We start from the raw sequence: 26358 nt of genomic DNA, 5'->3' as shown, positions 1-26358 counted from the left end.
TGACTGGATAAAAGAGAGGCCTGACCAGTGAACGAGACACAATGTCGCCATCATATAAAAACATCGATAAGGACCAAACACTTCCACAAGATCACCAGTTCATGGGTAGAGTACACGCGTTAAGTCTATTATAGGGCTCTCATATATTCGCCTCGATAAAATTTCGGAAACCTTCTAACACTGAATCAACCAGTTAACAGCGATAGAGTCATTTTTAAGAAATGTACAAAAGTAAATATTTTGTACATTGCTGACAATCCCGTTTCGTCTATTAAACGGTCTTTAAAAGCCTTATCGCTTATTCTGGGGCATTTTTGTCTGTTTTGGTGACATTCTTTGAAGGACACACTGACATAGCGCTTTTGTTACAGAACCCAGTCTCCTACTGTGTCTTAAAGATTTTGTTGTTTACGACACACTCAGCAATATTACATCTATATGATGGTGTGTGTGTCTTTATGTTAATGCATCTGCATTTCTCGTTGGCGTTTCTCTTATTTTATCTGCTGCATGCACACTCTTCGTGAGTGTGAGTGCGCGGGTGCGTGTATGTGTTCATTTTAGCATCTGCATGCACACAGCTAATTCCCGAGTCTTTAGTTTCATGTTTTCATGTTTCTTGTATCGTTTGTTTTGCAGTTTTCGCTTCACAGTCCCAAAACCACATTATTTCCCTACAGTCCAGCCTTTTCTGCAATGCTAAATCCCATTGATGAAGCAAATTAGATTTCGTTTGAATCTCCCATCTCACCGGGGCACCTTTTCAACTAAACAGGAAATATTTGTTTCTGTCACTATAATGTATGGTCAGTGTTCGTATAGTTTGAGCACAGAATGTAGGTTTCATCAGATAACCCGACTGGTTGCTCCCTGTTGATGAATTATTACACCTACCCTATGCAGTCTACCGGCTGACAGGCGACCGCGAGCCGCATCACAAACTCACGCGCATTTATTCATTTTGCTGACTCAGTTGTAGTCGAAATAGTTTGACAGAGCTATACAAGTAGACTAACACTTAGTCTTCGAATATGTACACAGTATATTATTTTGATGGCAACAAAGAAACCCATTTAATTTGAAATGGAGCTCCGGTCAGATGGGAAATCCATAATCTGAGGAAACCTAGATATGCTTCATTTAGGGCAGGGGTAGGGTGTACGTAAATTCAGACACTGTAAGACAGTCTAATTTTAAAACTGCCCCCAACTGTGCAGGACGGGTGTATTTCTTATACGGTTTTCGTTATTCATAAACAGATCTTGAATCTTGTGCTCAGTAGGTACAATTCTAAATTAACAAATCGTTTTTGATTTCAACATAAGCACTCAAAAAGCGCTATGGTGTGAATGCAGTCTTGGTTTATCTCGTGGTTGTCCGGTGTATATAAACACAGCGTCTCCTGACATGACTGCACTGCTATGTCAGGCAATAACAAATATATACCCAAACGCTTTTCCACACATTATGTGAGTGGTTGGTGCTATGGTGTTACTTCAGTTTCACCTTTCTGTATACATGTTCTCTTTTATGTTTCATCAGAGACCATATTATATGGTCTCTGATTTCATAGGTTTCACTTTTCTGTATGCATGGTCTTCTGTATGCATTGTCTCGTTGGTGTTACATATATTTCCCCTCTCTGCATGCATGGTCTCGTTAATGTTACATAGATTTCCCCTCTCTGCATGCATGGTCTCGTTGGTGTTACATAGGTTTCACCCTTTTGTATGCATTGTCTTCTGTATGCATGCAGATCTCATTGATGTTACATAGCAGCCCACCCCACCCCCTCTGCATACATGGTCTTCTGTATGCATGGTCTCGTTTGTGTTACTTCAGTTACACCTTTCTGTATCCATAGTATCGTCAGTGTCACTTCAATTTCACCTTCCTGTGTGCATGACCATCTGTATGCATGGTCTCGTTGGTGTTACATAGGTTTCCCCTCTACGTGTGCATGGTCTTGTTGCTGTTACTGCAGTTTCACCTTTATATATGCATGGTCTTGCTAGCGTGACTTCTGTTTCGCCTTTCTGTGTGCATGGTCTCGTTGGTCTTCTTCAGTTTACACTTACCACATGCATGTGCATGTACTGTATTTCGTTTAGTTTATCTGTCAGTATGATTCTAGTTGCACGTTTAGTTTTATCTTACCAGATACATGTTTTATTTTCACGTTTGTTATCATTTCCATGTCAAGGTATTTAACGGTTTTCTTTAGATTTATCCTGGGGTATGCAGATATTCTCATCGCATATAGTGTTTTATTCAACTTCTGTAAATTTATGTCATATTTTTTGCTCTCCTCCTCACTCAGTAGGTTGTATCTGATCCATGTACAATCACTCGGTAAGCGTTACTAAACGGAGCGTCAAATAAAGTGTAGACATCATCTCTAGACGCGTGTAATTTGACAGCAGCCAAGTAATACCCACACGGGACTACACAAACATTTGATACATAAAACAAACAGCCTTTCCACATATTTATCACCCCTCAATATGCACTTGACCCACCTATAGTCTTCGTAATTCGTTGCACTTAACCACATGAATCCACGAACACACATTACATTCGTCCCACAGAAAGATCGTGCTTCCACATTGCTGTTTCAGTTTTGTTACACCGGTATTAACAACAGTCCAAAGGCTGAGGTCGACCTTAGTCGCCGTGTTCACGTATACGTGTCAAGCGTGGAAAGAGAGTTAATATGTTTAGACCTAATTTAGCACGCGACTGGATATATTCGTTATAATTGTATAATTTATGTATTGTATAAGGTTTGCATGAACTGTCGTGTAAGAGCTGTATATAAGAAAGATGGACTGAATTATGTTATAGCTGTCATGTTAATAGCAATGATTTATTGGCTGAAGATGCTCTTTTGTTGACATTCTTCACATGGGGGCTGAACATTTTTATCTATTATTAACAACATAACCCCCGACATTGTTTTTAATGTGCCACAAATGGGATTTCTGACACACGGTTACATTACTGTTAACACTCACACAAGAGATTATAAATAATAATTTATGTATCATATTTAATCAGATTAAATCAGAAGATATTTTCCCCCCAAATTCATCAATAAATGAGATGTCGCAACATACCGTTGGGTCCGAGGAAGGGGCCATCTGATTCGTATCTGGTAGGGGTGCTAGAGTGTTGTTAATTACTGAAAACCTCCTCCAAGTATCTTTTCATTTTTACTGTATTCATTAAATATTTTTACGTCTATGTATTTTCATTGTATTTCCGTCACATGGTATCTATTTTTCAACACCTTCGGTAACAAACTATTCATTTTAAGCATATTTCCGAACAGACTGTTACCAAGATTCCCAACTGCGCCGCAATTCGATGAGTTGAAGTGCGTACTTTTGGCATGCCGGAACACATTAAAGTTGGTTCGAATCCAACATTCTCTCTGATTAGGCTTTTATATAAAGGTTTGCTGACACAAACTCCCAACCAAAGCAAGCTCAAACATTTCCATCGGGTAAAATACTGGGATTCCTCTCGTCTCCTGTACAGGAAGGCATGGCATCAAATTGAATCCCATAACTGTCCGCGACAGGCTAACGCGCTACCCTGTGTCCCTTGTTAATTAGGAGCGGTGGGGTAGCTTACTGGTTAAATCGTTCGCTCGTTTCGCTGTAAGTCGTTCGATTCCCGGCATGGTGCAATGTGTGAAGTCCATTTCTGGTTTCCCTGTAGTGATATTGCTGGAATACTGCTAGGAAGAGGCGCAAAAACGCAGTCATGTTTTCTTCCCTACCAAAGAACCATGTTTGGCTTTCTTAAGGGGCAAACGCCCTGCAGTTAGCGTGTCGGTTGATTTTGAGCGAGGAGTTTCAATGTTGGTCTTCGTGTTTCAGCGATGAATCATGGAGGACATTTCAGGGTTAAATTAAGCTATCAGTTTAGCATAGAATGCTGCCTTAAACACATATACATGTTTACATGTGCGTGTACAACCGAATATATGAACGTTCTGGTGGATGCAAACTGAATGAATAACTCATAATTCAGTTTTGTGTGATTTGTGTGTAAAGGAGCGCGCAAGAAGCTCAGGGACCTCTTTACAAAACAATCTTAGCTCTACCGCAGTCGTAAGTCCGTGTTAAAGTATAGGAGTTGGCATCGTGCATTGAGCCAATACCTTAGCGCTAAGAGAGCTAAGGGCTAAGATGGTCATAACTGCCATTCATTACCATTATCACACGAAATTCTTAGCCATAAGAGAGCTTCGAAAAACTAGGCCCAGGGTCCTATTCCTCAAAGTGATCGAAGAGCAACGACTGTGGTAAGTCGTTATAGTATGAGGTACGACAGTCGTAGAGCTGCGACAGCTTTGTGAAACGGGGCCCAGGAGGTACGACTGTCGTAGCGCTACCGAAGCTTTGTGGTACGGGAAATGGGGCCCAGTATGGGAGGTACGACAGTCGTAGCGCTACCGTAGCTTTGTGGCACGGGAAACGAGGCCCAGTATAGGAGGTACGACAGTCCTAGCGCTACCGTAGCTTTGTGAAACGGGGCCCAGTATAAGAGGTACGACAGTCCTAGCTCTACCGTAGCTTTGTGGTACGGGAAACGGGGCCCGCTATATAGGAGACACTATAGTCGTGACGCTGCGATAGCTTTGAGAAACGGATCCCACTTGCTTTAAACAAAATTCGATTTGCACAGATGTGTCCTTTGTGCACACCAGCACATGCGATTGTGGCCTGAAATCTTGGTGTGTTTCAGTTATGACTAGAGGTTTAAGCCACCACAACACCCGTGGTCGTTGGTTTCATCCAAGCGTTCTACGTCAGAACCACCGTCACTTTCCTGTCAGATTAAGCTCATTCACTATAATATAACGGAGTCTGTTCAAAGCGGCATTGGCCTAACTCACTCACTCGTATGTTCCAAGAAGGATATAGGAAAATTATGTTAAGGTAAAGCGTATGAAACAGGCGGTGTCATTCAACATGTTCTGATAATCGTACACTCATGAAAATTCATCAATCTCACTTCAGATTCCAACGAAATAAAACGCACCATATTTTTTCTATGTTGGATAAGGCTACATATACGATTCTACTTTATCATCTGGAGTAGCGGCCGAGGTTTGGTATGTCGGTATGTGAGTCTGTTCTTGGCAGACATATCTCACGCCGTGTGTGTTATATATCCTGACTTAACCTTTCAGAAACTAAATTCTAAACCGAAAACCATCGAAAAGTAGACCCTACCGTGCCGCCTATCGTGGGTACGAGACAGACCAGAAGTGGGATGTAAAAGTGTGGTAGAGACGTGGAGGACATCAGCAATATTCTGCGTACTGTATACTGTGACATAACCTTTCAGAAACATGTAATACGTATCGAGTTATTTTAAAAATTACCGTATGTTCAAACCGTTGGTAAGAATTGACAAGACAGTGGACGCAGAATCAATCTTCGTGCTATGCTTTGGGAAGTACTTGGGAGTACTAACTGAAACGTGGGTATACAATTAAGAAGGCAGGGTACGTAGAAGCGTGATCCTTTTCTAAAAGAGAAGTGGTCGACATCAGTCATAAATCGGCTAAATAAATACCCTAATCTGCTGGAAGAGGTAAAACTGTGTATGTCCATTCAGCGCGCCCTGTGTTTCACGAGCATTCAGAAGATTCCAGTGTTGCCGTCTTACAGGTTTGGATTATAAACAGTATCTCACCCTCGTGTCTACTGATATCAATTATATCAACACCCGCTGATGAAGGTGAAAATATCCTTGGCAAGCCTCGGATGTTTGTTACGTTATCAACTCATGTTGATATATTTGATATCAGTAGACACTTGGGTGAGATTCTCTATATACATTGCTCATGCTTCGGGAAAAGGTTCCATAGCTTTTCTTTGCAAAATGTTTTAATCGTCAAGAATAACTGTCACTGTTTGGTGGCTGGCAACAGCTGTTTCTAGAATGTATAGATAATCGGACGGATCCCAGCACCATAATCGCTTTCAAGCAGGGCACTCAGAACATTTTACGAACGGTTTGGAAACAATACATAGCCACATTTCTCTTTAAAAAACACTTGCAATGGTCGAGGATAGCACTATTCACCCTTTCGAAAAGCCCTTTCTATAGTGCGAAAGCCTTTAATGAAGAAAATCTAGATTTTCTCAGGTTTGGATTGTGAATCTCCAATATAAATGGGGTTCCTCTAAATGTAAAAGGAACTGTTTGTGTCTATCAAAATTACACATATTTCGAGACTTAAATGAGATTGAGGACTGTGATATAACCTCGGGAAAGGGCTTACTTAACCAGGAGGCAGTCCAGAATATCAAGCACAATCAAATATTGGGTCTATCTTGTTTTTCATACTATCATTTTAATAACATCATTTATTTCCCAGGTGGTGCAAGATAAGAGTTATTAGAAACCCCCAGGAAGTAGAGTAGACAAGGTCGTGAAATGCATAAAATAGACCAACCCTAGGTACAAGAACGACACATGAATCTTATCATGAATGATTATTTAACGGAAGTGTCATCTGAAATAATTTGGCTTGGTTGTTGATTAATGCTGCACTCAACAATATTCCATCTTCACAGCGGTGGTCTGTAAATCATGGAGTCTGGATCAGAAAATCCAATGATAAACAACACCAGCATAGATCTATACAAATGTATATGGGCAACACTTTTAACCACCATGCTACTCCACTGCAGTGTATTAAGCATCGTATAAAATATGAAGAAAAGGAAACTAAGAAAAAAAAGAAAAAAAAAGTTTGAAGTCAGTCAACACATTCATAATATCCTTTTCACACAAACAAAAATAACAGGACTCATTAATTTATGAGAAGTGAAAGTTTAATGAACTCAATGATTGGCTGAAAAGTTTAAAATTAACAATAACCAATGAAAAGCATAAAACGCATGGTGGTTTATTTCTGGGAAGAACCTCATTTCCAGATATGACAACTGGCCACATGCAGTTTTCCAGATACGTGAGGCACCTGGTATTGGACAAACCTTACAGAAGAATATTCCCCAGTGTCAATGAAGTCACTGCTTAATGCCCTTATCACCGAACTCGGTCTTGTGCTGAAATTGATGGAAGTCACTGATATTGCAGGCTTTCTAAGCCAGAGATTAAAACCTCAATGTAATACTGTGGATTCTGAACCTGATGAACAAGGTAATTTATGATAGAAAAACTGATACTATTAAAAATATGGGTTTCAATGTAGACAAAGATCAAAACTATCTACAAGAGGAAGAAAAACAAGTCAGTGTAAGTTCAGGGAATCAGAACAAGGAATTGGGGCCCAATAAAACCAAATTAAATTTACAAAGACTTTCCATGTTGGCTAAAACCTTGCTTGGAGTGCAAGTCAAGTAGGCATGTCCGATACTCATGCAAATTAATAATTTGCAGATTGACAGAAATGATACTCCCCAAAATACATTGTTAATATCCAGACATAATAAACTTTGACGTGTAGACCAATGTACCAATTGATTAAAAGCTCTTAAACTGATTCAGTTTGGCTTCAGTGATGTTTCATGAATTAATCTGTAACATGTAAGTGAACAAGTTGTTTGGCTTTAACACATAGACTGCCACCATGAGTACACTTGTAGTGTCAATGTCCAGCCCAGTTTGCCACTATGAGTTCTCTTGAAGAAACATCACTGGTACTGTAACAAGTTTCACATGTTGGCAAACCAGCACAAAAAGCAATTGTCTCCTGGCAGTAACAAAGAACCTGTTTGCCAACATGTGAAAATACCACTGATGCAGCTAAGAGATATCTTGTAGTGGCAAATCTGACTGTAATTGATACTACGAGAATACTCATGAGAGGCAGTCAACGTGTTTATCATCCCATTCTGAACATTATTCAAGTTTTATCTGTTTGATGTGGGAGGAATACCCTAAGTGATGCAGGTCTTTGATGTTAACCACTTTGGAGAAAACTACAACCTTAGGTAGGATGCAGATAAGTAGATATAACCAGGGAATACAATCATAGGTTTCTGGTACACCAAGGGGCCACAACTCTGCACAGTGATGTGTGGTGCCTTGGTCAACCAAATTACCCTTGAAGTCCATCTAAGCAAACATAGTTGCAGTATTGTTTGTTACACTTCTATACTGAAACTAACAAACCCTAAAAAGAGGTCGAAAAGATTTGTACCCAAATGATTTCAAATGCTATTTTCTGTACCATCACTTCAACGTGATGCACATGCAACATGCCACAAAAGTGAGTTAACAGTTGCTGAAAACAGCATTTCAGCAAAATTCAAGGATAACTTCTTTGAAAAGCATGTAGAAGTTGGGGCAGTGAGGAAGGATGACAATATATGGACAAAAAACGTTTCAGTGAGCAACATTTCAGTGTAGGTTCTAACATCGTCATCAAGTGATTAACAGCATAAGGACAGAGGAGCCTATATACAAGTTAGAGGAGATATTTGTACAGTACAATGGGGAATTAGCCAGACACAATAACAACTCAAGGGCTTTGATAAAAGCAGCTGTATCAGATAAGATCAAAAACAATCCCGGCCACAGAATCCACTGGGATAGAACCCAAACCCAAACCCAAACAACCAGCCTCAAAGACTTTAAACTCTGGAAACTCCACAAAGCCATCCACATCAAAAGACTCAAGCCATCAATCAACCTGACCTCTAGCATACTACCAACTGATTAAAGATTCTCATTAATGATAAACCCTGCTATGTATACATCATCATCATTGATACACACTGCTTATGTGTACCACAGGCTTCAGTATCCTGTCGTGGACTTTGTAGACTTCATTGGTTTTTATCAAAGCCCATGTGTTGTTATTGTGTCTGGCTTCCTAATTCTCTACTGTACTGTACAAACATCTTCTGTAACTTGTATATGTGCTCCTCTATCCTTATGCTGTTCATCATTTGCTTGATAATGGTGTTAGAACCTACACTGAAATGTCGCTTCATAGCAATAAAGAAGTTTTTCATCCATATATAGTCATCCTTCCTTCAATATTCAAGGATGTCAGCTTGCGGAAATATTAGCTAATGGTAACCATGTCAGCAGAAATCCCAAAGTGTATATACTACAGGTCAAATATCTGTGTTTTATGCAGATTTTCTTTTGTTGAGAGATCAGTGTCGGTGATCGCTGAATTTTTTAAGTCCCGCCAAACCCTAAACAATATCTGTTATCTGATTGGTTAAACCCGTTATGCCATCTTGCATTTGGTTGGCAAGTCAGAGGTGCAATATATGTCATATTTGGGATTTCACATATCCCAAATATGACATATGTGGCATCTGACCACTTTCTAAAATGGCATTGTGTAATCAAGTCATAGGTGGCTCAAAGGTTACCTGACAGGATCTTTTACTAAGGTTTGTTACACTCGGTGTAGGAGTGTAATGAATAATCCTGAGACTAATTTCACTTAGAGTGCCCATGAAGTAATAACGCTGGTGGGGCAAGTCTACAGATTGGTATCTCAATGCCAGCTTTATCAGTGATGAGCTCTCCCTGAATTAAACTTAATGAATCATTCATAAATAAACTACACATCATCCCTTCCACATTACAATCAAAGAGTAAATTGTTAAGCAATGAAGAATGTTATGACTGTTGCAAGTTGAAACTTAAAATGTAAAACAAGACTAGCTTCAAAAAGTGAGTTTGGTTTCATGATGCTTTTAGCAATATTTCAGGAATGGCGTTCACGTAATGTACCCATGTGAGGAAACAAACTTAAGCCCTGACAAATGAACACTTTATCAAATAGTCTACCCTACCACCCTTTTCGTTGAAATAGATGGAGCTTTAGGAACGTGTCTCTAACAAGAAACTGGTTAACAGCTTATGTCATTAACAGATCCACTAAAATGATGTAGCAATATCTTGTTGGGAAGTCATGTCATTTCACTAATAACAAAACAAAACAAATGTATATAATCATCGGTGTGAAAAGAGAAATTAATCCTGGCATAAAATAGAAAGGCACACAAGAATATTTTTTTTTTACAGTTAAAATAATAATGAAGCCATTTCTTATACTTGTGGAGTGATACAAGAAATACAAATTTACACAAGTCTAAAAACTTTTTGAATAATTTACAAGGCATTATAAGATTTTTTTTACAGATTTAAAATGTCTGTCAAACTAATCAATGCTGACTATGTACAAATTATACTTATCAATTGCAGATTCCATAATTAGCATAGGCCACTTGTCTTCGTGAAAATGTCAAGAGCAAGCACTTTACAGCTTATAAATAATAGTCACTAACAAATCCTTCACCAAGTTAACATATAAAACTGAAGTATTGCCACTCACATATTAATTCAAATACATTCTTTTTTAGAAATCTTTTCCATGATTATCTTCCATAACGCACACTGCATACATTTTTTAGTAAGTGATTCAAGAATCTTGACTTTGGATTCTCAAAATAAACATTTTCAGATCAATGTCACAATTTGCAAGCATTAATACCTTACCTTGAAAAAACTGTCAACATCTTTGTGAACAGTTCACAAATATATATACAGTAAATGACAACTGAACATTGTTGCCAAGCTACTTAGTTCTGATAGGGTTGTCAAAAAAGAAAAGAAAACCCATGGAACAAAGTCCCTAAGCATGTTTCCAGTGAAAGATTGCCATTGGAGCATATGAACTTGTCAAGAATAGGTTAATCAAAATTCAGAATGTCACGGTGTATTCTGGTCATCAAAACAAATGTGGATGGATTATGGAATTTGATAAATATGACGTAACAGCATGGTGAACAAGAACCTTGAATTGAATGTCTTGGTCAAGGATACTGAAAATAGATGGCAATGACGCATGCTTAGGTGAAACAATTGAGTTATGACAAAACACTGAACACAAATATGTACACTTCAAACTAATAGCCTTTCAGGCAATGAAACATTGTCAGCTAGTATCCCAGAGAGGCATGCAGCAAGAGAGAAACAACACAAGTATGCAACACATGGAATGATGGATGACTCAGTGTACAAACTGAGACTGGAACAAGATGGAGATGATTATTCATGTTTTACACTGGTTTGTAACTTTCACAATGAAAATTACACAACCATGATAAACACTTCCAACCATCCTATAGCACTTTTTGCCATAAATATATTTGATGTTGCCTAAATGCAAAAGACAACAGTTTGCAGTCACATAAAACATATGAAAGTGTTCATGTCCTAAACAGGCCAAGAAATTGATTAAAAATTAGCATAATGCATTTCCTTTGAAGATTTAAATATCCTCAAACACAAAAAAACATTTGGACAAAGACAAAACATATCTTTTTTTTCCATATTTCACATATACATACAGAATCACATGTTGAAAGTACAATCATGATGGTATTGAGTTTTAGAATGTCACACTTTCCATGTTACGGTACAAAACCTTATCACATTCTCTAGGCTGAAAGACCTGAATTTGATAAATTTGGATTAAGCATAAGGCATTCAGTCTTGTACTCAAATCAAGTTCTTTGTACAGCAAGGGAAACAGAAAAAATGCTATAAATGCTAAATCCCCTTCTAGTCCATCATTGCAGTTCATTAAGAACATTTTAGCATGAATATGAAACTATCAGGATGAGGTGATGAGGCAATGTATAGAATCGTGTGATTTCTTCCATTACTGGCATTTTTTTGCACCGAGAAAGGCATTTTAGATGATATTTCTGGACAAAAATTCACAGTACATGAATAACATCAATGTTTCACCTTCTCACACATCCTGGGAGACTTGTCTTAACTGTGCACATGGTTTGATTTTTCTGCCTAACAATCCTAGATGGGAATTCCATCTTTGTACAACACTCTCACCAGTCATGTCTAAATGTTCATAATGTATTAATACATTGTTGAGAATCTGCTATTTGTAACTGATACATCATTGCATAATCATTATTCCATGGAAATCTTTCTGAATTCTCCATTACATCCTTCAGTATTTACATGCATCATTTGTGTGCAAAATCCCATATCCAAAGCTATATGTTGCAGGTTGCACAAACCATGTGCAGCATTAGGTGACCTCCTCCATCTGTCGATATCCATACCAAGCAGTGACTATAAGTAGGCTAACATACATGAGAGGAGTGTGTGGCTGTGTGGATGTCAGTGGTAACCCCCCTGCCTCTGTGATTGCTTCAAGAACTCTTCGTAAGCTGCTTCTGTCTCGTCATCCATCTCCTCATCATTAGGACTGTGAAGGACAAGAAGTTAATTAGTTTCGCAAGAGTGAGTGAGAGCGAGTTCAGTTTTACGCTGCACTAAGCAATATTCCAGTTATATTTCAGTCTGTAAATAATCAAGTCTGGACCAGACAATCCAGTGATCAACAGCATGATCATCAATCTGCGCAACTGAAGTGTCAACCAAGTCAGCGAGCTGGACCACCCGATCCCACAAGCATAGTCACCTTTTATGGCAAGCATGGGTTGCTGAAGGTCATTTCTACCCTGGACCTTCACAGGTCATTCAAGTATGAGAAAAAAATTTACAACTGACCAAGCGTATCGATTTGTTGGTAGGAATGTTACAACACCCATGGTACTACATCCTACATACTACATTTGTTTTGGTATGAGTTATCACCAAACATTCTTGCTATGCATTTGTACGTTCTTAGAAATGTAGTTTACACACACAATGAAAATTGTGTTGGCAGATGTGTGATCCAACACAGACAACAATGGCCCGATAATAGGTCCTATAAGTAGGTCACAGCACTTTGCAATATCTTAGTACTTCCGGTGACATTCCTTTAAGAATGGTCTCAAGCTGGGCCCTGTCTTGCAAATTACAATATGGTAATGGCCAAGGGAGCCAGCTCAGTACCAGGAGCAGGGCCTTGTGAGAAGCGGGGCCTTGTGAGACTTACAGACCCAATAATATCTATATCTTTATCTATATATCTCAGTTCAAGTAATTCAAATTCAGTGCCAAAGACAACAAATAGTGAATACTTACTAATATCCATAGTATGTCTGGTCCTCATTGTTGGACCAACTACTGTAAGCATCATTGTGAATTCCCTCATTGGATTCAGCCTGCCACTCCAGGAAGGCTTGCTCTTCATCCTCATTGAGAATATAGTCTCCGTCTTCAACATCTTCACTGTAGAATCCTGCCTCCTCCCGAGTGATGGTCTGGCCACTTGCATTGTAAAACACTGGCTCATTCTGGAACAATAAACAGATAGAATGGAAATTGCAATAATCTGAATCAATGAACCACAGCTGTTAGAAGAGGGTGAGTGCTCTCAAATCAACACCCTCAGACAACATGAAACAAATAGAAAATCTGTTTAAAATTTAAAGCAATCCTGGAAGTTCTATCAAAGGTCATGCCATAATTTTCAGCAAACTTAATGGATCACAACTTCTTTCATTCATGAGTGTAATGTTTCTATACATATTTGTGTACCCTTGTTAAGACGGACATAATGCCACAAAATAATACAACATGTCAGCCACAAAGTTTGTACAATATTGTACTCCCAACTAAAATGCCAGTGAAGGAAGTCTTGCATAAAACAAAGATGCTCTGCTGATCTTTTGACCTTGTTCAACAGTACAGAGAGCAAGTTTAGTTTTATGCCACACTGAGAAATATTCCAGCTATATGGAAGTGGTCTGTAAATGATTGAGTCTGGACCTGACAATCCAGTGATCACCAGCATGAGTATCAATCTACATTACTGGGATATGATGAGTTAGTCGGTAGTCACTTCTTACAGCAAACCTGGGTTATTGAAGATCTGCTTGACAGTACAGAGGTAGATGCAGGATTAGGGTGAGAGTGAGAAACATTCAACAAATGTGTGTCTGTGCTGCCCCATACCTGTAACAGTTCATGAGACACAGAACCATTAAAATCTGAGTCACCACCTTGTGATGAAGAGGAGGATTCAGGCCTCCCCCAATTGGACTGCCTGAGGTTCAATACAGATTTGATTAAAAAATTGGTGTTTCTGAAAAATATGAAACAAACATGATAAAAGACATTAGTTGTTTCAGACTTTCAGCTACTTTAGGAAAATTTCTCTACAGTAGGTTAACAAAAAAAATAGATCTGATATTGATTCAAATGGATACAAATACATACATCAATCACAATACTCAGTCATGCTTCTTTATTGTTGAAATGGATTTCTACTGAAAGGATACTAGTGAGCAGCAGTGTCTTTGACAGCTTCAATTTTCTTTAATGCTATTCCATATCCTTTTCTTGGAACAATGCTCCAAGAGCTTATGTGATAAAGAACTGAACTTCACGAAATTCTTTATCAATTGAAAATCAAACAATAAACCTGTGTACTACAGGTTTCCAGTACTGACTTACTCTTCTAGTGACATTGATTGCATAACGAATTGTAATTGAGAAAATACTTCATCGAAATTATCAGCTGGTTCCATCATGTCCTCCATGCTTGCACCAACAAGCTGTGAAGACAAACACAACTTATTACTGCACTCTCACTTAGAAATAAAGCAGCAGACAAAGAAAACACGTAAAACAATTGAAAGGCCGAAGAAAAGATTTGTTTTGGTTGTTATTTATGCTGCACTCAGCTATGTTCAAACCATATGGTGTCAGTCTGTACATACTTGGGTCTGAACCATACAATCCAGTGTTCAACAGCATGAGTATCAATCTATCAAACTGAGATGTCGCAACATCGTTTGCTTAGAAGAAAGAGTAGTTTCTTAGACAAAACTGACACTGACTAGGGATCAAAGGATATGCTAACAACAAAATAATAACAAAGACATTGTAACAAAAAAATGGGATCAGATAATAAGAATGTGCCCATTGATTTAAGTTCCCACAAGCCCCAATTTGTTTGAAGTAAACATTATTTATCTGCCTGTCTGTCTATTAATCACTGTCTGCGACTCGTCCTTAATCAGAGTCAATTTAACTGGTCTGGTAAATTTTGTAGTAATTATTCATACAACACCATGAAAATCCCCACAGATGATACTTAAGGCCAAGATCATTTGGCTCATAGTCTCAGTTTCATTGTCAGTTACCTTGAGCAATTGACAGGAACACTTGACCGTCTCTTTGCCAGGTTGGGACAACAATGTGAGAACCAGATCTTTCAAAATATTTGGAAGGATTTTCATCTTCGTTGTTCTTCCATCTGCTGATGGAACCTGTGCACAAAGTCAGACAGGGAATGAGTCAGTGGGTATGGTTATGTGTGTCTAGTTTCCTCATACACAGGAACAGTGAGGTAGCGTTGTGGTTAAGGAGTTCCCTTGTCCCACTGGAGACCCAGGTTTCATTCCCTACATGGTTACAATGTGTGAAGCCCTTTTCCTGAAGGTCAGGGTTAAAAGAAATCGACAATGACAGTCTGTTTGGAGAGTGGCTAGGCAGTACCGCTGGATTAATGAAGCAAAACCAAGAGTAACAAGAAAAAAAGTCACAACCACCAATTTCAGTCAAAGTCAAAACCCTCAAAAGCACATCTAGGGATCATGGTGAACATGGCAAACAAGTGTACCAAGTTTGACAAGAAGACGAAGTCATCAATATCCCCAACCTGGCAAAATACTCTTTATGGATATGTCTACGATATGTCTACGATGTTACGATGATGTCAAATGTTTTGGTGTGTTTATGGTGATGTGATAGGAGAATATTGAAAGGTTTTTAAGTTCTGCTCGAGAAAGGCACCAGTACACCACAAGATTTATCGAGAAAATAATAAATCACAAAAGTCTGTACATAGCAAATGGCACCACTTTAGGTTCTGATCCAAATATCTAATACGTTTTGTAGAAATATATTGAACAATTTTTTAGTTATGCCCCCAAAACAAAGCCCACCCCTCCCATTAGACTAAGACCAAAACATTTCCATGGAAACCATGAAAAATAAAAATGCCAAAAATTTGTAAATGTCAAAAGGCACAAGCATAGCTTCATTTTGTTATATCTACCAAAAAATATGGAATGGCTTTTGAGATATGCTCAGGAAACAAAATGATTACTGATGGATGGACAGACGAGGCGATGACTATATCCCCCATATTAAATGCCAGGGGAATAAAAAGCAATAATTCAGCTTATACAATCCAATCACAAAATATTATCATTCTAGTGAGTGCAGTTTTATGCCACTTATATAAACCTGAAGTGTGCTTTTCACTATATATTTGGTTATCTCTTGTTTTCCGACAAAAACAGCATTTGAAGTTTTTGTTTTCCAGGGACAGGTTTTACTTTTCATTACAAAGACCTCTTCCCATGTTTAACTTTCTGCAATCATCTTTTCCTAACTCTGTATGAACAATAACATTCAAATGATATATGAGTGTTTGAAATCAATTTAAACATATTGTTCAAGATTAAGCTCAAAGTGGAATTGTTTTCCCTGGCAAGATTGGAACTGAAACTCACAGATTTGTAGACAGATGCTCTATCAGACAACCACCGGGCCAGCGAAAGCAGGTTTGAATGTTCTATTTATAGTTACTGTCATTAAATTGATTTTACGTACGCTTCAGTTATTGTTATGTAGCTTCATTAAATGATCATCTACACCATAATTATCCACCACTGACGGTATATATGTTAGAGAAAACACTTCTTGGTTTTGCTGGTCAATGTAAAACCATCGGGAAATCCCCTCCCTACCTCTGGTTTTACACTGTTTTCCAAAACCTCGGAGGCGTGTTTCTCCTACACTTAGCAATATTCAAACATTATCATGGCAGGATACACCAGAAATGGGCATTACCATTCTAAACACAAACATATAAAAGTGTTCTTACCTCCAAGTTTAAGAATAATTCCCCCATAAATAACGTGAAACCAGTCAGTTCATCAAGTCTGTCTGGAAGTGTGACCAGCTGCTCTCGTTTATCATACTGTTTCTGACATCTGAAATGAACATTGCAACATTTGCTAGAAAACTCTCAGGATGAACAGATACTAACCAAGTGTTTCCTTATAGGTGTTCAGAGATCCTATCTCATGTAAACACCCAAATGATGAGCGGCCATCCTTGTTTTGTTTTGTTTTTTATTCCTGATCAAGACCTGTTACACTTAGGGGTCTGAGCCCTGGGCCCTTATTTTCGAAACGTTTGTAGCCCTAAGAATTCTTAGCCAATGTGTTGAGAATGCGCTGAAGAAGTTTTGAGAATAGCCAGGTTACCAATGGATCTCTCTATAGCATATGACATATTGTAAACCAAAAGTCACTGTGTTCTGTAATCTGATTGGTTGAAAAAACATGATCGAATGGTATTAGAATCCCGGAAACTGCAAGACTATTCGCTGCGTATTGACACGTAGAAACATCAAAAACAATTGTTTTGTTGTGTCATCAACAGTGGTTACGACATTCAAATCATTCGTGATGTAAAGTTAGAATGATGTCACAAATGAGCCAATCAAGATGCTATCATGGGAACCAGCTGAAACGGCCAGCTGATGACACTTTACTGCTGTAGCCATACTCGATGTAAATGAGTGCATACAGTAAAACCCTTTGGTTTACTTTTTTGTTTACAATGTTGATAAACATCATGTGTTGGTCAATTTCCGGGTGCTATTGAGTATTTAAAGCACGGGAATATTTCATTTGAAACCTCAAGTGTCAGTTCCAAATGCATTCCCGTGCTTCAAATACTCGATTTTGGGGGGTATTTTACACATGCACGCACAATACATTATTGAATATTGTTTGAAGTTTCCAACAGTCTATTATCATTAAAGTTCTGTTGACTGATCCCTTGCAAGAAAACTTGAACATTATTTCTATAATTTGTAAATTTCTAAACCGTACATATGCCATCTCACTCTAACCCCTCCATCACGCCTGACAGCCAAACAGAGATGGATGACAACCAAAGCTCCCCACCTGCTGCCTAAACACCCCTCCACTGCCAACTTGTACCCAGTGCAGCAGCCCCTGAAAAGCATGCAGTCCACCACCAGATTGACCATGAGATACCCTAATGCAGCAACCGTCATCCCGGAGCCACGAAAGAGAAAGACTACACAAAGGTATCACACAACCAATCCGAGAACAGCAGCCATGCTTGTTAACAATATTAGAAACACATACATCAGGAAATCATTCAAAAGTTATAATAATTAGGAAATAGTTTAGAGCACTGAGTAAAAGAACTTCTTTCATTTGCATATTCATCACAAAATAATGCCATTTTATTGAAAAGGTCACATTGTTCAATAGACCTTAGTGAGTGAGTGAGTTTACTTTTACGCTGCTCTCAGCAATATTCCAGCTATATGGTGGCAGTCTGTAAATCATCGAGTCTGGACCAGACAATCCAGTGCTCAACAGCATGTGCATATATTTGTGCAATTGGGAACTGATGACATGTGCCAACCATGTCAGTGAGTCTGACCACCCAATGGTTGGCTCTCACGACAAGCTTAGTTACCTTTTATGGCAAGCATGGGTTGCTGAAGGCCTATTCTACCCTGGACCTTCCTGGGTCTTCAATATACCTTCAGTATAACAAGATATACTTCAGTCATGTAAAAATCTCGACACCTTGACCTATTGAAAATGTTCAGATAGTAGAAGAAGACAAGCATAATAAGCATGAGTCAGGATAAGAAACATCTACAGATTCTAATTAATACTGGAGTTACGGAACCATTTGCTGTTCCAAAAAATACCTTTTCAAAAAGGCATTCCTGAATGTAGAGAACAAAGAGTGATCTTTGAGTCTGCTGCATATCTGTTGACATATTCTGGCCCCTGTGTATCGAAAATTGGCCTCAGCAACACTCTGAAAAAAGCCAAAATTACATACAAGAAATCCCCACCATTTCTGCAAACAAACTGGAATCCAACACATAATTCAAATTTAAGTTTGCAATATGCGATATGAATGTGTAAGTACTGTAACAATGTGTTGTGCTTTAAGTTATCAGATAAGGATAACACACACTTTCTGTTATTGGAGCAGATCTCTTCACATTACACATGTGGTGAATTGAAACCCAGGTCTTTGGCACAGCAAGCGAATGCTTTAACCTTTAGGCTACCCCACCGCCCAATCAGAGCATACATCCTACAGTTTGTAATAACATCATCCTCAATAATCTCCAGGGAATATTTTCCAATATAAAGTGGAAAACAAACACAGGTTTCCACAATATACCGGTAATCTTTATTCAGTAATATTCTTACCAAACATACTTATGTTTTACATCCAAGATCTTTGGTCTGGTCTCTGTTGTATGGTTATATACAGTATATCTCCACAAGTATGGCTCCAACTATGACCTGATGATTATAATATGTCACAGATGTATCCAGAGTACTTGTGGAGGTTTACTGGAATACATAGCCAGTATATCGAGGATGTAATAACATGTAAGAACCTTGATTCACCTTTGTTCTGCTGACTGCACTAACAGGAATGAAATTACAACAGTACTATGGATAACTATGAAGAATAAGAAGTCACAAGCGCTAGCAACCAATAAGGCATTGAACATGAACACTGAGAAGCAAATACAAGTCAGGATTCTGCAATATAATCAATGAAATAAAAACAAAATAATTACTTCATATCTTGACCATGATGACGGTGGCAACTTGTCACAACACTGACCAAATTACTGTCAAATTCAATATAAAGGAGTATGGCATATAATGTTTTGTTTTGATTAATAACTCCCAATTCGAGTAAGGACATTACTTTTCGAGAGACTGCAAATATTAATCATAAAATGAAGGTTCAATTAATCAAAAATGTGAGTGAATCATAATGGATATTGCAGCTACCATGCTGACTATAAGTGTCAGTGTTTCTTTGTCCATGAATTATGAACAAACTCACCTGGAGGAATAAAACATCAATTATCTCTGCGAGGTGATCAGCAGTGGTGACCCCATGTCTGAACTTCTCGCACAATGGTCGCATGTACTCTTCCACATTGCCAGGACTGGTGTTCAGTATCCTCAATGTCTGTTTGAATTCCTCCAGGACGGGATCATAGTCAATCTGATCAAAAATGGAAAAGTGATCAGTGTACACCTCACTAAAATCAAATCTCTTTCAGCAATATATAATATGTCTCCATTACAACTTACAGACACTACATCAAACAGGTGAAAGTTATACTGGTGAGGATCCTACATTAACCCGACATGACCTTCTATCAACATCTTTCAAGGGTTTGTCATACAGTGAGAGACAACCATTGAATCTATGGAAATGAAGGAAAAGAAATAATTTTATTTCACAATTTAAGTTGAATTTATAGACATTTGCACCGCTACAAAGTCACCATACAAATACTGACAGTGACTTAAACCTACTTTCCTAACTCATATTACATGTAAGCTTCTTAACAGGCAATTAGGCACAGAGGTTCAGAGAGAGATATATGTTCCTTATTAAGGAAATGTACACAAGTCAAGAGTTAACACTATTATGGAAATGGGTCATTGTGTCACCTTGACCTGAGATCTGAAGTTTTTAAAGGTCATTGTTAGCAATATTGAAACCACATTTCATATCTGCTTGGAAATAATAGTTCTGACAAACCAGTGATTGAAAACTTGAGTAAAAGTCCATTCTTTGTAAACAGAACACCTGACACACCAGTGAAGTATGAACAATGCTCCACATCTTGGTATCATACTGACACGGCAAAGTCGCAAAGTGTGAACACTTGATTCTTGTCAGATTTCTTAGTATGTGGGAGATGCAAGTGAGAGATACTGTGTAGGGATCTATACTTCTCTAGGATCCTCAGGGACAGACCCAATATCAAGTCCCAAAACTGCATGCTTCAGCAAATGAATAATATGCCCTGTAGTGTTAACAAATCTATGATAAATGTGTGACTATACACTGCTTTAGTTCAACAGCATAGAACCTTGGACAGGAGAGACCTTGGACATCGTAACATAAATTAATGAAAACTGCACTGGCTTCAGAAAACTATCTTACAAAAGTTCTTTTACCAAGTACGAGGGTTGGCTGAAAAGTTCTCAGTCTGAGTGGTTTTTCCCCACCAGGTAGAGACAGGTGTTTGCCACCAATGAGGACAATCATTTAGTGAATCATAGACACAAGAACTACAAACGTACTAATAGTTTTATCTCAACCACAGCTCTTTTGGTAAACCTACCCTCTGAAATCATCAGAAATGGACAAAACTGAATACAGGGCAGTCATCAAGTACTTGCAAAAGAAAGGGATGTCCCCAACACAGATACATGCTGACATGGTCTCCACTCTAGGGGATGATGCTCCTTCATTTTCCACAGTAAAGAAGTGGGCTGCAGAATTTAAGCGTGGCAGACAAAGCCTTGATGATGACCCACGCTCAGGAAGGCCTTCAACAGCAACCACTCCAGAAAACATCACGCGAGTGCTCGATATGTTGATGGAAGATCGACGATTGACTACTCAACATATTGCTAGTGTAGTGGGCATCTCTCATGAGAGGGTTGAGCATATTATCACCAACGAATTAGAAATGACTAAAGTTTCTGCAAGATGGGTGCCAAAGCTCTTGACAGCAGAACAGAAATGTGTCAGGTTCCAGACGTCCCTTGACAATTTGCGTTGTTTTGAAGCAGATCCCGATGATTTTGTGGCACGATTTGTAACCATGGATGAGACCTGGATACATCACTTTCAACCAGAAACAAAACTACAGTCAGAATAGTGGAAGCATCCTGATTCACCAGCTCCGAAGAAAGCCAAGTCTGTTCCTTCAGCTGGAAAGGTGATGGCATCAGTCTTTTGGGATTCCAGGGGTATTCTGCTCATTGATTATCTTGAAAAAGGTCAAACTATCAACGGCAGATACTATGCTGATCTACTGAACCAGTTGCGAGAAGCAATCAAAGCCAAACGACGAGGGATGATCGCTAAAGGTGTCCTCTTCCACCAAGACAATGCGCCTGTTCACAAATCGGTGGTGCCCATGTCGACAATCCGCGATTGTGGCTTTGAACTCATTGACCATCCTCCTTATTCACCTGATTTGGCTCCTTCTGACTTCCACCTGTTCCCCAAAATGAAAAAGGAACTTGCCGGTCGCCATTTTGCAAGTAATGATGACGTTATTTCCGCTGTGACTGATTTTGTTAGGGTAGCTGAAGAAGATTTCTTCCTGACTGGGATTCGGGCCTTGCAGCATCGCTGGCAAAAGTGTGTGAACTTGGAAGGGGACTATGTAGAAAAATAAATTACAAACGTGGACTTTGTAACTTTTTTCACAGTGAGGCTTAGAACTTTTCAGCCAACCCTCGTATGGTTTGAGCAATTTTGACTGTAATGCAAATAGGGACAAATACATTGAAAGCACTTAAATAAGCATAAAGCTCAGATAGTGGTCAACTGTGATGGCAAAATAAACTCCCAGCTGTTAACTTAAGTGAAGTTGGGATACATGTTATCATTTATGCAGTACGGAAAAAGTAAAGGTCCATAGAACCACCATGTATCCACAGGATACACCTACTACTTGACCTTTTCAGACACAATGCCTTGTGAATGGCTACCACTTTTATCTGTTTATCATGTCATTTTCACACAAGAGTTCACTCATACACACCATCAGATACATAAACACTGGATGACAACTTCCTTTATTCTGATAGCACGAGAAGTTGTGGGATAGATCACTGCACCTGCACCATCGTCAAGCAAGAAAAATGTACAAGGATCCATACCAGCATAACAGAATAACAAAGTATTCCTCTTTGAACTATCTTGCATCTACTGTAACTTACCAATTTAAAAATTGTGAACAGTTTGCACATTGATTGACCAACGAACAAAGTAAACATGCTGACTATACCTTTCATCAACACTGAAATAAATTGATTACTATACATTACCAATATGAATGATAAAGCAAATCTACTTGTGTATATGCAATAAGTCTACCTGGAATAATTTACAAACCATGAGTTTGAGCCTGCATTCTAATTGTACTTTGTGCATGCATGCAGAGAATGAATGAGTACTACCTGCTGAGGCTGTGAGTACACATCAGCACTCATCTGCTGTCTGGGCACAAACACAGGGGCGGAAGCGGACAGTGTGGGGGGCTTATAGCCAGATCGACCCTAAAACAAAGTCAGCAGTGCTGCCACTTGATATTCACACAAGGGCAACAAATGTAAACCAAACAGATTATGATATTCTCAAATTGCAGTCAGGTGGAAGGTTATTTTTCTGGTTTAAATGTAGTTAACACCTCCCCCATAAATGATTAAAACTTGCATCATGTGTATCCCAAAAACTATTTGGTTACACAACTAGTACAACAATTGTCTTCACTTAACGGATACTGTTCATGGCTTGTGAAAAACAGGAACAAAACTGCAAAATTTTAAGAAGACTGCATTTCAAAAAGTATTGTCTCCCTTGGAACAAGTAAATATCAAGTGGTCAACAAATGAAGCATTAGGCCCAAAACTCCAGTACTCTGAAAGCAGAAAATGAATGCTACTGCAGAATAATTGTCTCACAAATGCAACTGGCATCTCTCTTATATGTTTCAAAACTACAGCCAATTACAATAGCTAAGTACCAATGGTTTTAACATTAACACTCAACCACTTCATTTCATACTAGTTTGTCCATTTAGTGTTCAACTTTTCCTTGCAAAGCTGAAATTATTACTTGCTTATTCTCAAAAAAATTTCCTAAAGTTACAGTTTTGGTGGAAGCTTGCTCTATTGCAGCAAATCAACAATGAGTGTACAGGTATATCTTGAGGGAAAACATCAATGTAAAATAATCATCTGGTCTGAAATTAATGAACAAGTGTTCAACATGATAGGGATCAAGGAGCTCCTGTGTTTGTTTTATTGTGTGCAAAATGTCTCATTGGGCATCAGTAACCACTGCAACGAAACTGAAAGTTAGAATACCTTAGGAAGAAGTCAATATTAACTTGAACACTGTGCCAAACATCTCTGTTATATCAAATTGGTTTCTCCTGAATTCAATAATCACATGCGAGATAAAAATATACTGACACTTTTACAGAAGAAAAAATGATAGTTTGGGATGGATGATATTTTTCTTATGATTTTAATCTAGACAACTGCAACATTATTAACAAAAGGTGTCTGACTGCTATTTCTGAAATGAGGCCAGCATTAAAGATCTGAAAAAATAGAGGGAGAAGGAAAACGTAATGTGTAGTAAGGGGGCAAAAGAAAAAGAGATGATAAAGGAAGAAACTTCACAAGGAAAATGTTTCAATATTTTGATCTATGCCCATTTAACATGCCTTTCTGTTGATAGTAGTTTTCTGGGATGTATTCATTGGGGTCACCAAAATCTTAGTTCTGCAATAGTGTAAAATATAGGTCATGTGAATGTAGTGGAGTAAATCATAATGTTTCAACCTGATGCCAGTCACAAATAAACATGGTCAGTTGATAAGTCTCAGCATTTCAGGGTCGACATGGTCATGTCTGTTTAGAATCAGGAATTGCACAAAAGCGTTAAGATGGCAAAAAAGTGCATAGACAAACATAACATAAAAACATACAAGAGAATGAGAAAGAGACATAAACACAAAACAGTTAAATTACTTGTGCAGTCTGACTTTAACCACTAGTCTCAAGCCAGAATAATTATGTTTAGTCTTGTAAACACATCTACTAATAAATGTAGCCCACATGATCATATTATCATCACTAAAATCTATTGAAAACAATGCAAACAATGAGCAATATTGCATAAACATTGTAAGGTAGATACTGCTTCAGAATTAAAAATGAATTGATTGTTGTACAAAATCATGATGACTGCTCTTACAAAATATCACTAGACATTTAGAAATGTTTTTTATGCTTATTTTCAAAAAGAAAGTTTCAGTAGGCCTTGCTGTGACAAATACAACCAAAATCCGTTTGAACCATCAGATAAATGTTGACTTACTGACGATCCACCAAATCTGGGCACAAATTCAGGAGCACTTGCAGACAAGTTAGAGGCTTTCGTCTGACCTCCCCCTAAAGAAAACAAACACTGGAGATATATTTATAGGAATATCACACATTCTTAGTATGATGCTGATAATGTTTACCTTATTTAAAAAACCCAACTGTATAAACAATACAAACACACCGTTATGTCAATAACCGTTATGTCATTAATTATGACATTGTCTTTGCCTAGTCTGGTAACATAAACAGTAACTCAGGGATACCCTCACTCTGAAAAAATACCCTCAGTGAACTATATAGCCATGCTCTTTCTGGGAAAAAAGATTACACAAATGACTCATTAATAACTTCCCACATAATAATCTACAAAACAAAAATACATTTTGGATACAATTTTGGCACTTCAAAAATTCATGCTGGAAGGCATTCCAAAATTCATTATTACATACAATGATCCCATGAACATATCATATCCAAGTCTAAGTAGGACTTACAACATGTCCCCAGCTTATCACAAACAACTTTATCTTAAAAATAAGCAACCATCAGAGTAATAAGAATGCCTGTGTCACACAAGCCCTTGCAACAGTGTGTGTAATCACTGTGAACAGTGATGTTAAAGAATGTACGTCAACCAATACATAATCTGCAGACATATACATCTTATCAAATGCTATTAGGTAAAACATGTTCATATCAGTCAGATGTTTAGCCAACAATAATATGGCCCGAACAACACCAAAATGATACTTAACAGAGGTACATATCACAGCATTACACACATTTTGGTAAAACACATTCATATCAGTCAGATGTTTAGTCAACAATAATATGGCCTGAACAAGACCAAAATGACACTTAACAGAGGCACATAACATGCGATATTACATGCATTTTGGTTAATCTTTCCAGATTCAAATGTAGCACATTTAGATGACACTGAATAATTAGCATTTATATTCTTCCCTGAAATAATAACCGTTATTATGATTTGGCAATGTTCATGAAAAGGACATTACGCCGGTTACTGAATATATAAACTGTGCTCATGTACACCAAAAATGATCCATATGGTTTGCAAAACATCACACCATGGTTATTTAGCAGACGAGATATTGTCTCTTCCTTCGGTTGTCGCAATCCTGAATTCGTATTTTCTCCTGCTGGCATGTCGTCTTTGTTTTGTTGACCTCCACAAGAAGCCATTGCTTCAAATAAGCAACAACCAAAATCTTGATCGACTTCTTCAGGAGTTTGCTAAGAATGTAAAGTCTGCGAAAATTCAGCCTGTCCGTCTTCCTTCCCAGATTTCTCTTCGCTCCGTAACACTTGATATCAAGAAGTGATACTCTTACAATATATTTGGCAGAAA

At 38.2% G+C, this 26358-nt stretch overlaps 1 protein-coding gene across 1 annotated transcript; it reads right to left on the bottom strand.

Moving 5' to 3' along the window:
• Window positions 1-6842: 6842 nt before the first annotated feature.
• LOC137290705 (polyadenylate-binding protein-interacting protein 1-like) lies at window positions 6843-26310 on the bottom strand. Its single transcript, XM_067821790.1, has 11 exons — window positions 26078-26310; window positions 24979-25052; window positions 23049-23147; window positions 19894-20058; window positions 18722-18834; window positions 16841-16949; window positions 15090-15215; window positions 14398-14498; window positions 13897-14026; window positions 13024-13235; window positions 6843-12256 (listed from the first exon to the last, which is right to left on the bottom strand). Exons 1-11 carry the CDS (start codon window positions 26190-26192, stop codon window positions 12169-12171), a joined length of 1332 nt encoding a protein of 443 aa, XP_067677891.1. The 5' UTR covers window positions 26193-26310; the 3' UTR covers window positions 6843-12168.
• Between the last annotated feature and the right edge of the window lie 48 nt (window positions 26311-26358).

This window comes from Haliotis asinina, chromosome 7, assembly GCF_037392515.1.
Source record: "Haliotis asinina isolate JCU_RB_2024 chromosome 7, JCU_Hal_asi_v2, whole genome shotgun sequence".
In the NCBI taxonomy this organism is placed as follows: Eukaryota; Metazoa; Mollusca; class Gastropoda; order Lepetellida; family Haliotidae; genus Haliotis; species Haliotis asinina.
This window is presented reverse-complemented; position numbering and strand designations above follow the sequence as displayed.